At 57.1% G+C, this 13,288-nt stretch overlaps 1 protein-coding gene across 2 annotated transcripts; it reads right to left on the bottom strand.

Annotated features, from left to right (window-relative positions):
* Window positions 1–3,238: 3,238 nt before the first annotated feature.
* Window positions 3,239–6,900, bottom strand: SNRPD2 (small nuclear ribonucleoprotein D2 polypeptide). Of its 2 annotated transcripts, XM_039509621.1 has the most exons (4): window positions 6,719–6,900; window positions 6,072–6,141; window positions 5,293–5,472; window positions 3,239–4,774 (listed from the first exon to the last, which is right to left on the bottom strand). In XM_039509621.1, exons 3-4 carry the CDS (start codon window positions 5,442–5,444, stop codon window positions 4,600–4,602), a joined length of 327 nt encoding a protein of 108 aa, XP_039365555.1. In that variant the 5' UTR covers window positions 5,445–5,472; window positions 6,072–6,141; window positions 6,719–6,900; the 3' UTR covers window positions 3,239–4,599. The 2 variants fall into 2 exon arrangements, with proteins under 2 accessions (XP_039365555.1, XP_039365554.1); XM_039509620.1 differs by lacking the exon at window positions 6,072–6,141.
* Between the last annotated feature and the right edge of the window lie 6,388 nt (window positions 6,901–13,288).

Below are 13,288 nucleotides of genomic sequence, written 5' to 3'. Positions count from 1 at the left end.
GTGCCCAGATCACACCCGGGGCTCCCCCCTCAGCTGGTTCCCCAGCTCCCAGCGGGGGTGGGCAAAGGGCACCCACAGGGCCTAGCACACCACTAGCCAGTGGCCGGGTTTGCATCTCATGGGCGTGTGAGGGGGGGGCAGGGAATGGGGGGCAGAGGGGAACCCAGCCCCTCTGACAAACCCTGCAGCTCCCTGGGATTGCAGCAGGCAAGTGATCTGGGCAGTGAGTTTAGCCCAGCTCAGAAACCCCCTCCCCACTCACTCCTGGCCATTCCCCAGGCAGCGGACAGCACATCTGTGCATGGGTGGAGAGCCAGGCTGCTGCAAATCAGCAGGGGGCGCTCTCCCATCACAGTCAATCCTGGCCCCGGTGCACTGTTAGGGGGTGCTGTGCTCCTGGGAGTGGGGCAGGGTGCCCCTCCCTTGAATGGTGGCATTTCACTGCTAGGTGAATCATTCCTATGTTTGCACCTGGCACACAGACCCTGCTCTGGGACTGGTGCCCCCAGGCCGTCCTACCACACAAACAACAACCCGCTGCCACTGCCCCGCCCCAGGAGTGGCTGCATCTCAGTGCTAGGTGAGGTATTCCTGTATACATAACTGCCACACCCCACCCCAGAGGTGGCTGCATTGTGGTGCAGGTCCATTGAGAGACATTTAGGGCCCTGGTACATCATGTTCACTGGGGCCCCACCTCCTCCCATGTTACATTTTGGGAGCCCCCCGTGCTCAGGGAGGCGCCCCCTTTCATCTCCTCATCAGCCCTGATTGGGCGAGGGATCCTGTATAAACAGCTCTGCCCCCCCACCCCAGAGGTGGCCGCATCTCAGCCCACCTGGGACAATCCTGTCTGTGCTGCAGTTCCCAGGATCTAGCCGGGGTGAGAGGAACCAGCTCGATACGGCAGCTCGGATTCAGCGCAGGCTGCAGCTTGGATTTCGCCTCGTCAGGTGCTTTTCCTCCACCTCCCCCAGAGGTGGCGACAGGAGGGAAGGGGATGATTTGGTCCAGAGGAGGTGCAGCAGCGAAGGGCCGGGGTGGCTGAGCCAGCATGGCCTTATCACAATGAGAGTCCGACACCCGAGCCGAGCCGGAGCTCGGGATCAATCCCTCACCCCCTGGGATCCTGGCCAGACTGAGCTTCAGCTGGAACTTGATGGCCCTGCAATGGGGGCTAGTGACCCCCGCCATCCATCTCACCACTGCATCCCTTCCCCGCTCTGGGTCTCCCCCACAGCTGCCTCTTGTGCCAGGATCTGGGGAGAGGCAGGCCCGAGGGGGTTGGTCTGTCCAGGCCACCGGGTAGGAATCTAGCCCCTCATTCCCTGGGAGTTAACTGAGCTCAGAATCTTTCAGTGGGGCTGGGAAGTGACCCCACACCCCCAGGGGCAGAAATGCTCCAGCTCTGATGCTCCCCAGCTCCCAGGGAGGTGCCGGTGCCCACCTGGCACCAGACAAGTCCCCAAGGGTGCCACAAGCCAGGGTGCTGGCGGAAGAGTGGGCCTGGCTGTTTCCCTGCCCGAGCTGGCTCAGACCTGCCAGGCAAGGAAGTGTCGGGGACAATGTGGAGCCAGCGTCGGTCAGGTCTGACGTAGACAGATGATCCCTCTGCCCCATGCCACGTTGTTGCCCCTTCCCACCAGCCCACGCCCTCCAGAACCACCTCTCCTCCTGAGCCCCTGCCCATCGGGGCTCAGCCCCTCGCCCCAGCTGAGCAGGAGATGTCCTGCCAAACGGCCCATCTGTCCCTTGATCAATAATTCATCCCTCCGGCAGCAGCAGGGGGCTCCCCCCCGCAGCAGTAACTGATCCGGCCCGGCGGCTGCGCGTCGGGAAAGGGGCTGTCCTGCGAGAGAGCAACACAAAGTCACTTTGAGAGCGGAGCAGAGCGCGGGGGCCCCAGGAGGCCGGCGGGGGGTCGAGTTTCACTGGCTGAGGAGCAGCTGGGCCCAGGGGTGAGCTCATGCTGAGACAGCCCGAGGAAGAGATGCCGGCAGATCCAGCAGCGCTGCCAGCACCGACCCACGGCGGCTCCGTGCACAAAGGAATAGTGTGGAGCTGGCTGGCTGGCTCTGGGGGGCAGGGAATGGGACCTTCCCCCTCCAGCCCAGGGGGTCTCAACCTCTCTGAGGCCCCCCCCGGAACAGGCGATAGCAGCACCCTAGCCCACCTGTGCCCAGCAAGAGGCTTTCAGCACAGCTAGTGGCTGAAGAGCTGTATTCTCTGTCTAGCTAGTTACACCCCCTGCCTAGAACACACAACACAATACAGGGACAAGAAACAACCCGAGCCAGGGCTTCGGTGGGTCCTCTGAAACCACAGCTGAGAACTGCTGCTCTATGGGGTGCTGGTGCCAATCCAGCCCTAGGGGTGGGGAATGGGGCCTTTCCCCTCTGGAGACACTGGCTCCGATCTGGCCCCTGGTGGGGCGTCTGGCTGGCAACGGGGGGGGGGGGAAGGGGGCGTGTTGGACCTTTCCAGATTATTCTCCCATTCAAAGCCCCCCCACCAGGCCAGCAGGGCCCATCAGTTGCTCCCCCAGCTGCCATGTGGTGGCCCCGTAAAGGAGTTGGGAGGTCTCCCTCCCCCCTCAAAGGGTCAGCTGTTCCCGTCCCAACAGGCTCTCCATGGCTGCCCCCCTCTCCCAGCCCTAGCTGGAGCAGGGGGGGGTTGACAGTGCAGGGCGAATCAGCCCAGCCTGCTGCTGCTCCTCGGTTGACAAACAGAGGCCATCAGGTCGCAGGGCCCTTGAGCCAGTGCCTGGGCCCAGCCTGCATCCAGCCACAGCTTCGTAAGGACTCCGCAGCGCCCCCTGCCCGCGGGTCGCCCACCCTCGTGGCATCTGGCCCCCTTCGGCTCCTCACACAGAGACCAGCTCTGGGGAGGGGAAGAGCCAGAGCCGCAGGGCAGGGAAGAATGTAGCTCCCGGGGCTCCTGCTGACTCACAACCCACGGGAGAAGCCAAACAGCCACTGGTACCCACAAGGGGAAGATGTGAACCAAAGTTTAAAGCATGTGGGTCCCATCCCTGCCCCCATCTGACCACCCCTCGCTGGAGGGGAAGCAGAGGAGTGTGGGTCTAACTCCAGAACAGGCATTCGGCCTCCTCGACTATTAACAGCCAGCAGCGGGCTCTCTCCCGCCCCAGCCTGGCTCACATGACAGTACCTGCCAGCAAGATTCACCCCGCGTCACCGGCCGCGCTACCTCTCCGCCCCAAAGCAGGCAAGAGACAGCAGGAGAAATCGAGCTGGTTTATTACAAAAGACCCTGGTGTCACCCGTTCGCTGCAAGGAGAGGAGCTGCCCTTGAAGCTGGGGCTACAACTTACAAGATCCCGCTCCTGAAACTGCCCCATGGATACAAGGAACCCGGGACACAAGGAGCCCCTAGCTCGGATGCCGCTGGAGGATCAGGGCCAGGGGAGCTGTCGAACACCAGGGATTTCTGCACCGATGAGCTGTGGGATTGTACCAGGCGTGACTTACCCCCAGCCCAGGCAGCGTTCGGAGGTTCAAAGTGAGGGGAAGAGGATACTTGGTCCCTGTCCCGCTTTATAGCAGAGTAAGGCCCGACCCTTCGTGGCCAGCGTGGATGCAGCTGAATTGCCTCAGCTGGTCCCGCTGGAACCGAGCCAAGGCTGACGCCACCCTGAAGCTGTCTACACCAGGAGCTGAGCGGTGTTTCAAATCACATTCGCTACCTCGACTTCCCTGGCGCCTCGCTCAGCTGGAAAGCGGGACCCGGACGCAAGGACAACTGCTGCTGGTCTGGCTGGGTCTGGGGAAGTGGAGGGTCAAAAGAGGGGCAGCAGTCACGCGTGCCTGGTGCCTCTCTGCGGGGCGTTTACAGTAGGGTAGCTCTGCAGGGTGGAAATCCCCAGGGTCGACGGCCCCCACCCAAATCAGACGACTCCAGCAGACGGCTCCCCTTGAAAAGACACCTTTGAAGAGCCGTTCAGAGACAATTCTGTTGAGAGGTCCCCCCTTCTGTTAGGCTGAGATTCCTGGTGCTTCTCTTTGTACCCAGCTCCCTTAGGAAACTTCAGTGCTCCCCATTCCTAGCAACCGAGCCCGAGAGCAGGCCCGTCGGGGGGCCTACGAGCTAAAGAGCCTCTCACTTCTATGCAGCCTCCCCCAGGGCCAGCCGAGTCTGCAGCACCCAGCAGCAAGGCTACGGGTGGGCACAGAGATCCTGGGTAAATCCAGAGAAGCAGCGCCAGCACTTTCAGCTTTGGGCAGGTGGGTGACGGAGGTGGGGAAACACCAGCCTGGAATGGACTTGCAGCAGCTGGGGTCTCCTGACCAGGTCTGCTCCCAGACACCCGCTTCCAATCCCCTGGGATGGTGGGAGGGGGAGGCAGCAATGGGGCGGGCGGGGGGAGGGGGGGGCTGTGCTCAGCCCTCGGCGGTCTAAGAACTAAGAAGGGAGGTACAGGCGACACCTGGGGAGAGCTCAGCAGAGCTGTTTCTGAACAGGACGGTCTTCACAAGTGATGCAGCCAGCAGGCTTCATCCAGAAGGGCTGGAGGCAGGTACCCTGCTCAGCCTGGCTCTGGGTCACGCCAGGGCGAGGCTGGGGCCTTGGGACAGTTCTCTATTTGCCGGCAATGAGGGGGTTCCTCAGCACCACAATGACCGAGTCCCCCCGCAGGAACATCTTGGAGATGTAGCGATCCTTGTTGACGGGCTTCGATTTCTTCTTGCCCTTGCCGCTCTTGGGCACCTCCGTCCACATCTCCTTGACGTTCTCCAGCACCATGTTACAGTGCCTGGAGGGAGAGAGTGGGGGAGGAGGATCAGGGACACAGCAATGTTGCTGGGAGGAACCACTGACAACCTAGGCCCCATGGCCGGAGAGGAAGTTGCTCATTGCAGCCTCTGACCTGGCAGCCCCTCTGCTAAGCCTGTCCCGCTGAGCTCATTCCTGCTCGAATCAACTACTTAGTGCAGCAGTCGGGTTCTACCAAGGAGGTGGTGGAAAAACTGTAGGTCCTTCCACGTTCCCTCCCAGACCTGGAAATACATCCCAGCAGTCCTGCCACTCAGTGCCCCCACCACACCAATAACCACTAAGTCACCCTCCCACAGCAGGGAAAAGAACCCAGGAACTCTGGCTCCCAGCTCCGCTGCTCTGACCACTAGACAACATCCCACCTGCTCTGTAGTGCAAAATGGATGGGGGACCCTTCTGCTCTTGCTGGGGAACAGGGCAGGCATAAACTGCATCCCCCTGAGGTCCAGCTGTGAAGGAAGGGTATTTTAAGTGTATGGGGGGAGGAAACCGCACCTGTCAAAGGCCTTGACGCGTCCCAGCAGCTTCTTGTTGTTGCGACAGTTGATCAGCACCTGGGTGTTGTTCTTGACCGACTGGGTGAGGACAGACAGGGGCCCTGTGTTGAACTCCTCCTCCTCCCGCTTCTGCAGCTCCTCGGGGGTCATCTCGCTCTTGGGTTTGTTTAAGAGGCTCCTGCAGGCGCAGAAGGGGAAGACACGGCATTCATGGAGCCTCTGCCACTCCCTCCTCCTCCTGCCACCCCATCTTGGGTGTCCTAGCAGGACAAAGACCCCATCTCTCGGGCTGCCTTGTCCCTGACACCCCACGGTGACAGGGCACTACCAGCTGGGTGATTCAGTCCTCGCTTTCCCATAACCCCACCCACCTCTAGGTACCTCTACAGAGCAGTAGTGGTGATTCCCAGCTCGCCTAGCTGTACATGTGCTAGGGTCTGCTTGAGCTAGTGTGTCTGTGGTGGATCGGGCCTGCTGTCCTAGTATCTGCCTAGGGTCTCTGACAGGCTCTTTCTTGGTGCAGCTGGGCATTTCGAGCCGAGCTAGCACGCATATGGCTAGACGAGTGGGAATCACACTCCCAGCTGCAGTGGAGAGGTACGCTAAGGCTCGCTCTATAAACTGTAAAGCTGCCCGGTGGGAACGTGTCCATTTCAATGAAATTTCATTTAGCGCAAAATGTACCAGAGTGTTTCCATCAGGCCCAGCGCTCTATTTCAACCTGCCCGGGACGTTTGGCGTTTTCCTTTCAAAACCCAGGTTATAAATGATACAAACCAAACAAAGTCCTAGTAAAACGCCTCGATTTCACGTCACCGGAAATGTCTGAAGTTCAGTTTTGCTGCAGCTGGGAATGGGAACATTTCAAAGTGTCGATATTTCCCGCAGAACAGAGATTCCTAGAGTGGATCCGCTCTACCGCTGCCCTGGGGGGGGAGGCCCGCTGTCCCTCGGCAGGGACCCCTCAACTCTCAGCGAGAGCGGGCGGCATGTGCTTCTGCCTGAATGGGGGTGGGTGGGAGAGAGGCGGGGGGGGGACTAGCCGCCTTCCCCACGTTTTCTCAGCTTCTGGTCAGGAGTGGGATGAATTAAACCTCCCGTTACCCCAACGCTGCCTTCCCGGGATCCCCAGCAGCATCTCGTCTCAGGGCAGGGCAGGGCAGGGCAGGGCAGGGCAGGGCAGGGCAGGGCATCTCCCCCCCCCCCCCCTCGAGCCCTCTGGGCCAATGCCCCGCTACGGAGGGGGGCTGGACGCGCGATCCCCAGGACAGGGGGCTCCCCCATCACACGGGGGGGGGGGGTTAAGGCCCAGGCGCTCCACGCCCTCGCCCGCGGGGCGCCGGTGAACGCAGACTCCATCTGCCCCTCCCCCACCGGGCCCCTCACCTCTACCCCTCCCCCACCGGCCCCCGTGGCCTCCTCACATGACGCCGCCGCTCCCGCTCTCACACACGCGCCGCCAAGAATCTCGCGCCGCCGCCTCCGCCGCTGCTGCTGCTGCTGCTGCCGGGACTTTCCGCTTCCGGGTGAGGGGTGAGTACGCGTGCGCACTGCCCCGGCCTGGCGGAGTGGGGAGGCGGCCCCGCCGAGGCCGCACTTCCGGCTTCCGAGCGGCCGCGCGCCTCCCGCTACGGGGCGGCCGGAGGGACCAGATTGCGCGGAGCGCGAAGGGGTCGCTGCCGTCCTGGGGTTGCACGGGAGGGCGGGGCCAGAGTCCATGGAGGCGGGGCCAGACCCACAGCGGGGCGGGGCTTCAACCCCTGGGGAGGACCAGGCGGGGGCGGAGTTTGCAGCTGGTACAAAGTGACCCAGGCTGGTCCCAGCAAAGGGGGCGAGGAGGAGCCCCATGACCCCGGCTGCCCCATGCTATGGGGCTGGTATCACGCCCGAGGCAGAGCTTGGGGGGCACCCGACACCCCACGTGCCCTGTGCAGCGGCCAACACAAGGGGGAATGGGGTGGATAATAGACAGCCAATATCACAACGCCTCTCTATAAAACCATGGGGCGACCACAGCTCAGCCATGGGGTCGCCCCATCTCCACTGAGAGAGAGGAGAGTAGGGGGAGGTGCAGAGAAGGGCAATAAAAATGATATGGGGTATGGAACGACTTCCGTATGAGGGGAGATTACTAAAACGGGGCCTGTTCAGCTTGGAAAAGTGACGGCTAACGGGGGGGGATATGATGGAGGTCTATCAAATCATGGCGGGTGTGGAGAAAGTGACTAGGGAAGGGTTGTTTACTCTTAACACAAGAACTAGGGGTCACCCAATGAAATGAAGAGGCAGCAGGTTGAAAACAAACGGAAGGAAGTATTTCTTCACCCAGCGCACAGTCGATCTGTGGAACTCGCTGCCAGGGGATACTGTGAAGGCCAAAAGTATCACTGGGCTCAAAAAAGAACTCGATACGTTCTTGAAGAATAGGTCCATCGATGGCTAACAGCCAGGATGCTCAGGGACACGATCCCATGCTCTGGGTGTCCCTAAACCTCTGACTGCCAGAAACTGGGAATGGGCGGCAGAGGATGGATCACTCAATAATTGCCTTGCTCTGGTCATTCCCTCCGAAGCATCTGGCACTGGCCACTGTGAGGAGACAGGATACTGGGCTAGACGGACCTTCGGTCTGACCTAATATGGCCGTTCTTATGTAACCAGTGACTTGAATATAAATTAAATGGTGGGAAAATTGAGTAGCCAGTGTCAGGCGAAGGGTACCGCGGGGGACGATTGGAGGGGACTGGGTCGGACCTAGTGCTAACCTGCAAGGCAAAGCCAGGGCTGGCCTAGGGAAAGACTGAATAGCAGGCTATGTTGATGCAAGCCATGTGGCTACCAGTGCAGGATCAGGGGCTGGTTAAGCCATGTGGATCCCATGCAGGATTGGGGGCAGGATCAGGCCCCAGTGGTCTAACTCCATAGCCCTGCAGTGGATAGTCCAGCCCCATAGCATTGCGGCGGGCAGATAGCCTGGGGATGGGGGACAGGATCAGGCCGTAGCAGCCCAGCCCCATAGATGTGGGTTTCGGGCAGCTGTCCGTCTCATGTTTTCTGTCTGCTCCTATGGGATCCCCTGCCCCACTGTGCTGTGTCGGGGGGCAAGGACATGGGGACTCCCTGGCTTGGCAGAGCCAGGAGCTTCACGGAACACGGTTAAGCTCCTAAATGTCAACAGGCAACTCTGCAGGCAGCTGCCCGGGCCTATGTTTAATCAACAGCGGCCTCCAGTTACAGCCAGCTGCCTGCCCGTCTCGCCTGGCCATCCGGCTCCCTGCGCGCCCCAAGCGGCTCCAGGGTGGTTTGGATTGGTGCCCTGGGCACTGGCGGATGCAGGGGGTGGGGCAGGCGTCAGGGCCAAGTGTGCTTAGATTTGCCACTCGCTTCTCCCATCCTGCCACTGCCCACTTGGGACTCGGAGAAGAACCAGATAGATTAGATAGATGGGTTGTGTATGGGGATAGATTAAATTAGATTCAATATTAACAGACCTAGTAAAACTCCCTCTAAATGTCCGACTTCTCTTTCCAAGTTTCTCCTTTGTGAAAATGCCCCCAAAGCCGGTGACGAGCCATGTCCTGACCCGGTGCCCGACCCTGCGAGGGTCTTGCGCCCTCGGTACCTGGCTGGGTCGGGCTCCATACGGCTCTTTGCTTGTTCGCAGTTAGCTGCTCCCACGGCGAGGGGCCAGCCCCTCCGGTGTTGCCAATTGCCTCCGCTGTGTCCCAGCCGATGGATTGGCGGTGATTTGCACCAGCAGAGAATTGGGCCCCATGAGGGTTCAGGCCAGGGGAGAGCAATCTGCTAGCTGCCGCCTGGGTCTGTCTGTCCCTCTGTACATGAGAAGGGGGAGTATGGCTGAATATTGGGCACCAGCCCTGGCTGGATGGAGGGAGGAAGAGGCAGAGGACGGGGAGGGAGGGAGGAGAGGACCAGGAAGCAGGGATATATATTAAGTTTCGCTCTCCCTTTGGTTTTAGTTGAGAACCCTGGGGACTGGCTCTCCCAGTCTTGTCCCATTGTCACCCCTTTAGGGGAAGGAGGGGCCCGATCTCCGTGGCTCATGGCCTCTCTGCTGTGACTGCCAGTGAGGGGACCAGTAAGCCCCAGTTAGAAATGGTGGCTGATTTTGCGGACATGGCCTCCTGGAACTGGGCTGGGACCACCAAACTCTTCACGCCCCGGGGATGCCCGGCAGCCTGTCCGGTGAGAGAGACGTCCTAGGGCCGATTTTCGCTCTGAAATCCACACGTGGCCTCAGATTGTCTTGAAAATTGCTGTGTGTCACAGCGGGGGGTGGGGTGGGGCCCTGGGGAAGACGACTGGTCCAAATTTGAGGTCACTTGAGCAAAAGCTTCCCACGATACAGCCCCCCTCCCCCTTAAAAAAATCACGACAGCAAAATTGTACAATTCTCATAATGTTATTTTGCCTGGGGCTCAAACCCTGCCTCGGATCCTCCCCAAACTCATCTCAGCCAGTGGGCTTGATCTTAGTGTCTCACTGCCATGGCCCCCTTGGGGAAGCAATACTGAAAAAATTAGGGTACACGTTGGGTCTCACTTGTGGCTGGAGTCTGAGATACATGGGTGGGGGCAGCAGGCTTGGGTCTATGCTGGGCTGGGGGGATGGGGGTGGAGATACAATCTGTAGGCGACATTCCTGGCTTTCTTCTGCCTGGAGCTGTGCCCCCTCCTGGCCCCGCTTGCGCATTTATAGTGGGTTATGTATACATGGTTAATAGCTAATAATAAAATAACAGCAGTTGTGAAAATCCCTCCAGTCCCTTTGTTACATGCACCTGGCAACAGGCCTGTTTGCTGAAGGCCAAAAGAGCTCAGGAAGGTAAACAGCTGCTGCGCCCCACCCCAGAGGTGGCTGCATCTCAATGTTGGGTGAGTGATCCTTGCATAAACTGACACGCCATGCCCAGGTGTGACTGCGTCTCGGCACTGGATGAGTGATCCCTGTCTAAACAGTTGACACATCCCATCACAGAGGCAGCTGCATCTCAGCCCTGAGTGAGTGATCCCTGTCTAAACAGCGGCTGAGTCCACCCCAGATGTGGCTGCATCTCAGCGATTCCCACACGCACGGTGGGTCAAGTGCTTTGGAGTTAAACGCGCCGGTGAAACGTGAGAAATTATTATTTATTAACAAGCTCAGGATCTCACTTTGACAGGTCCCACCCGGCCTGTCATTCCATTCACAGCTCTGGCAGAGAGCTCACATGCTAACGCTGCGGCTCAGGTTCCCGTCTCCTGGTGGGACCGGATATCAGAGACCCTTAAAGAGGCAGCAAAGAGCAATTAATCTTGGTAAATGGGGAGCAGCCCCCCGGGGGATCATTGCTCACAAATGATTTGTCAGGTTGGTCCTGGGCTGCTCAGATACCGTGAAATAATCAAGGATAATAAATAACACCATAAAAAATCACCGCTCCTAGGCCAAATTAGGAGCTCTGGTTTGTATTCAGGTTAGAGATGGGTTTATTCCCACATGGGGTAGGGGGCCCTAAGAATTAGATCCTGATCCAAGGGGAAAGGCCCTGTGTCCCATTCCCCATCCCCCTGAGCCAGCCAGTCCCACCACGCTGGGGCCAGATTGCCCCCCAAAAAATAATAGTTGGGAACAAAGTTTGTAGAAAACAAAAATGGCCAGATTCTGAGATGGTGGAAATCAGCCTAATCCCATTCACTCCAGTGGCGCGACACCAATTTTCATCAACTGGGGATCTACTGATTTCAGTTGAGCTGGGTACATTTAAACCGCTTGGGATCTGGCCCACACGGACTCCAACTGAGTGACAGCTGATTTACCCCAGCTGGGGACGTGGCTACGTGTTTAGAACCTGACCTAAGAAAGAAGCGATTTCTGGGAAAACATTTTCATCGTATGGTGGTTTTCCGTCGCCCCAGGCTGCGGCTGTGATCGCAACAAGAAAGAGAAGTGGAAAGGTTTGTTCTGGTTTTTATTGTTGTAAACGTTCACAAAAGGGACTTTGGTATTCAGGGGACACTGCAAAACATTTTCAGAAAGTGGCTGAAATCTTAAAAATATATATTTTCAAACACCATTTCAAACTCAACACCAAGGATATAGGTGCCTCAAGCCTTTTTCTTTTCTTTTTCGCCCTGTAACATTGAGACCAAAAATGTATAGTTTTAAAAGGGTGCCATCAACGTATTAAAAAAAATCATGCTTTTTTCCCCCTTTTCGCAGCAGGTTTAGCTACTAATGTCACGAACGAGAGCCAAGATCTCTGACGGATTAGAGAAGGGGGGGAGATGTTCTGTTTTTCAGTTTGTTTGCTTCACCCTTGTCTGTCTTCTCAATTCAGGGCCGTCCCTTGCATAGCGAGTCCATTATGCCCATTTGCGTCTTGTACAGCAACAAAACATAAACCAAAACCGAACCAGGAAAATGTTATTTTAAACCCGCAAAAATGGGCAGGGGGCAGAAATAGGACCTGGAATGACATTTAAGTCATTGCCTGAGAATGATCAGCAGCCTGGAAAAAAAAAAATAAACCAAAAACCCTCTGCTATGAGGACAGTTAAAAAAGATTGTGATTGTTACCTTAGAAAGGAGACACGTGAGAAGGGATCTGAGAAGCCTATAAGATAATGAAAGGTCTTGAAAAGGGAGATATGGAGCTTCTGTTCTGAAAGCAACACAAGGATAAGGGGGACGTTCCACTTAACTAAAAGGTTGAAAATTCCAATCAGAGCAAAGGAAAGCCTTGCGCACACAGCGTGGGATTAGTCTGGGGAACTCACTATCACTACAAGTTGCGGAAGCCAAGCGTTTTGCAAGATTCATAGAGGGAACAGACATTTCTAGGGCTAACAAGGATTCCCAGCGTTAGAACAGTCAGCACTAAGAAGGGAGATAAAACCTCCTGCTTCAGGGTTTAAACCAATCTCTAACAATTAGGGATCGGGAGGAGGCCTTCAGTGGAGACAGATTATTCCAGGTCTGCTGCTGCAGGGTGCTTTTGCCTTTTTCTGAAGCAGCTGCTGTGGGAGAGGTGATATGGGGTGATATGGGCTAGATGGACCCTGGCTCTGATCCTGTCTGGCAATCCCGACCTTTCTGGGGGAGCATGGTCCCGATCCTGCAATGGGTTTGACCCCTGGGCCGAAGGGGTTCCACGTAGGGCGACCAGACAGCAAATGTGAAAAATCAGGACGGGGGTGGGGGATAATAGGAGCCTATATAAGAAAAAGACCCAAAACTCAGCACTGTCCCTATAAAATCAGGACATCTGGTCACCCTAGTTCCACGTGGGTGCAGGGATCCTCCTGCTGGAGATCGCTCTGGAGCGATAGATCCTGCTCCACTAACGGCAATGGGAAAGCTCCCACAGATCTTAGTGGCACAGGATTAGGCCCATAGTCCTTAGTCATGTCACTGATTTCAGTGGGAGAGGGACTGGGCCCAGATATGGGGGTAGCAACATTTATTAGATTTAAAAACAAAAAACTCCCCCCATACACCCAGTTCTGCCGCTTGAATGAGTGTGTAAACGGGCCAGGTTGTGTGAATGGATGTCGCTTCATTGTCTCTGAGGGAGGAGGCTGATCAGCACCATCTGGGGATCTGTCCCTAGAGATACAACACCCAAACACCACCCCATTCTCACAGAGCTCAATGGGAGTTTTGTCACCTACTTGAGGGAAAGCAAGACTGGACCCTATATTATGATCTTATGCAGGTAGGACACTAAGACGACACATTTTTCAAACCTCCCAGGTAAGAAGCAACAATCTGATCTTCCCCTGAGAAATTATTCTCTAGATTTTCTTCGGTGCATTCTCAAGAATAGAACCGTAGCATTTAAAACCAATGCATGACTCAAGCCCTGATCCTCCAATGCTTCAAGGATCGGGGCTTCACATTATATATTTAAAATAAAAACAACCCTGAAGTTTAATGGATCTGAACTTTTCCAGATCTGGCTGGATTCTGCCTCCAAATCTCCCTTCTAACAA

The sequence above is a fragment of the Mauremys reevesii genome, linkage group 22 (assembly GCF_016161935.1).
Source record: "Mauremys reevesii isolate NIE-2019 linkage group 22, ASM1616193v1, whole genome shotgun sequence".
Lineage (NCBI taxonomy): Eukaryota > Metazoa > Chordata > Testudines > Geoemydidae > Mauremys > Mauremys reevesii.
Note: the sequence above shows the minus strand (reverse complement) of the source record. Positions and strands in the feature narration are given on the sequence as shown.

Coding starts and splice junctions, on each gene's coding strand:
- SNRPD2 (XM_039509620.1), bottom strand. Junction 4,775..5,292: donor CGCGTCAAGGCCTTTGACAG/GTGCGGTTTCCT, acceptor CTCTCCCTCCAG/GCACTGTAACATGGTGCTGG.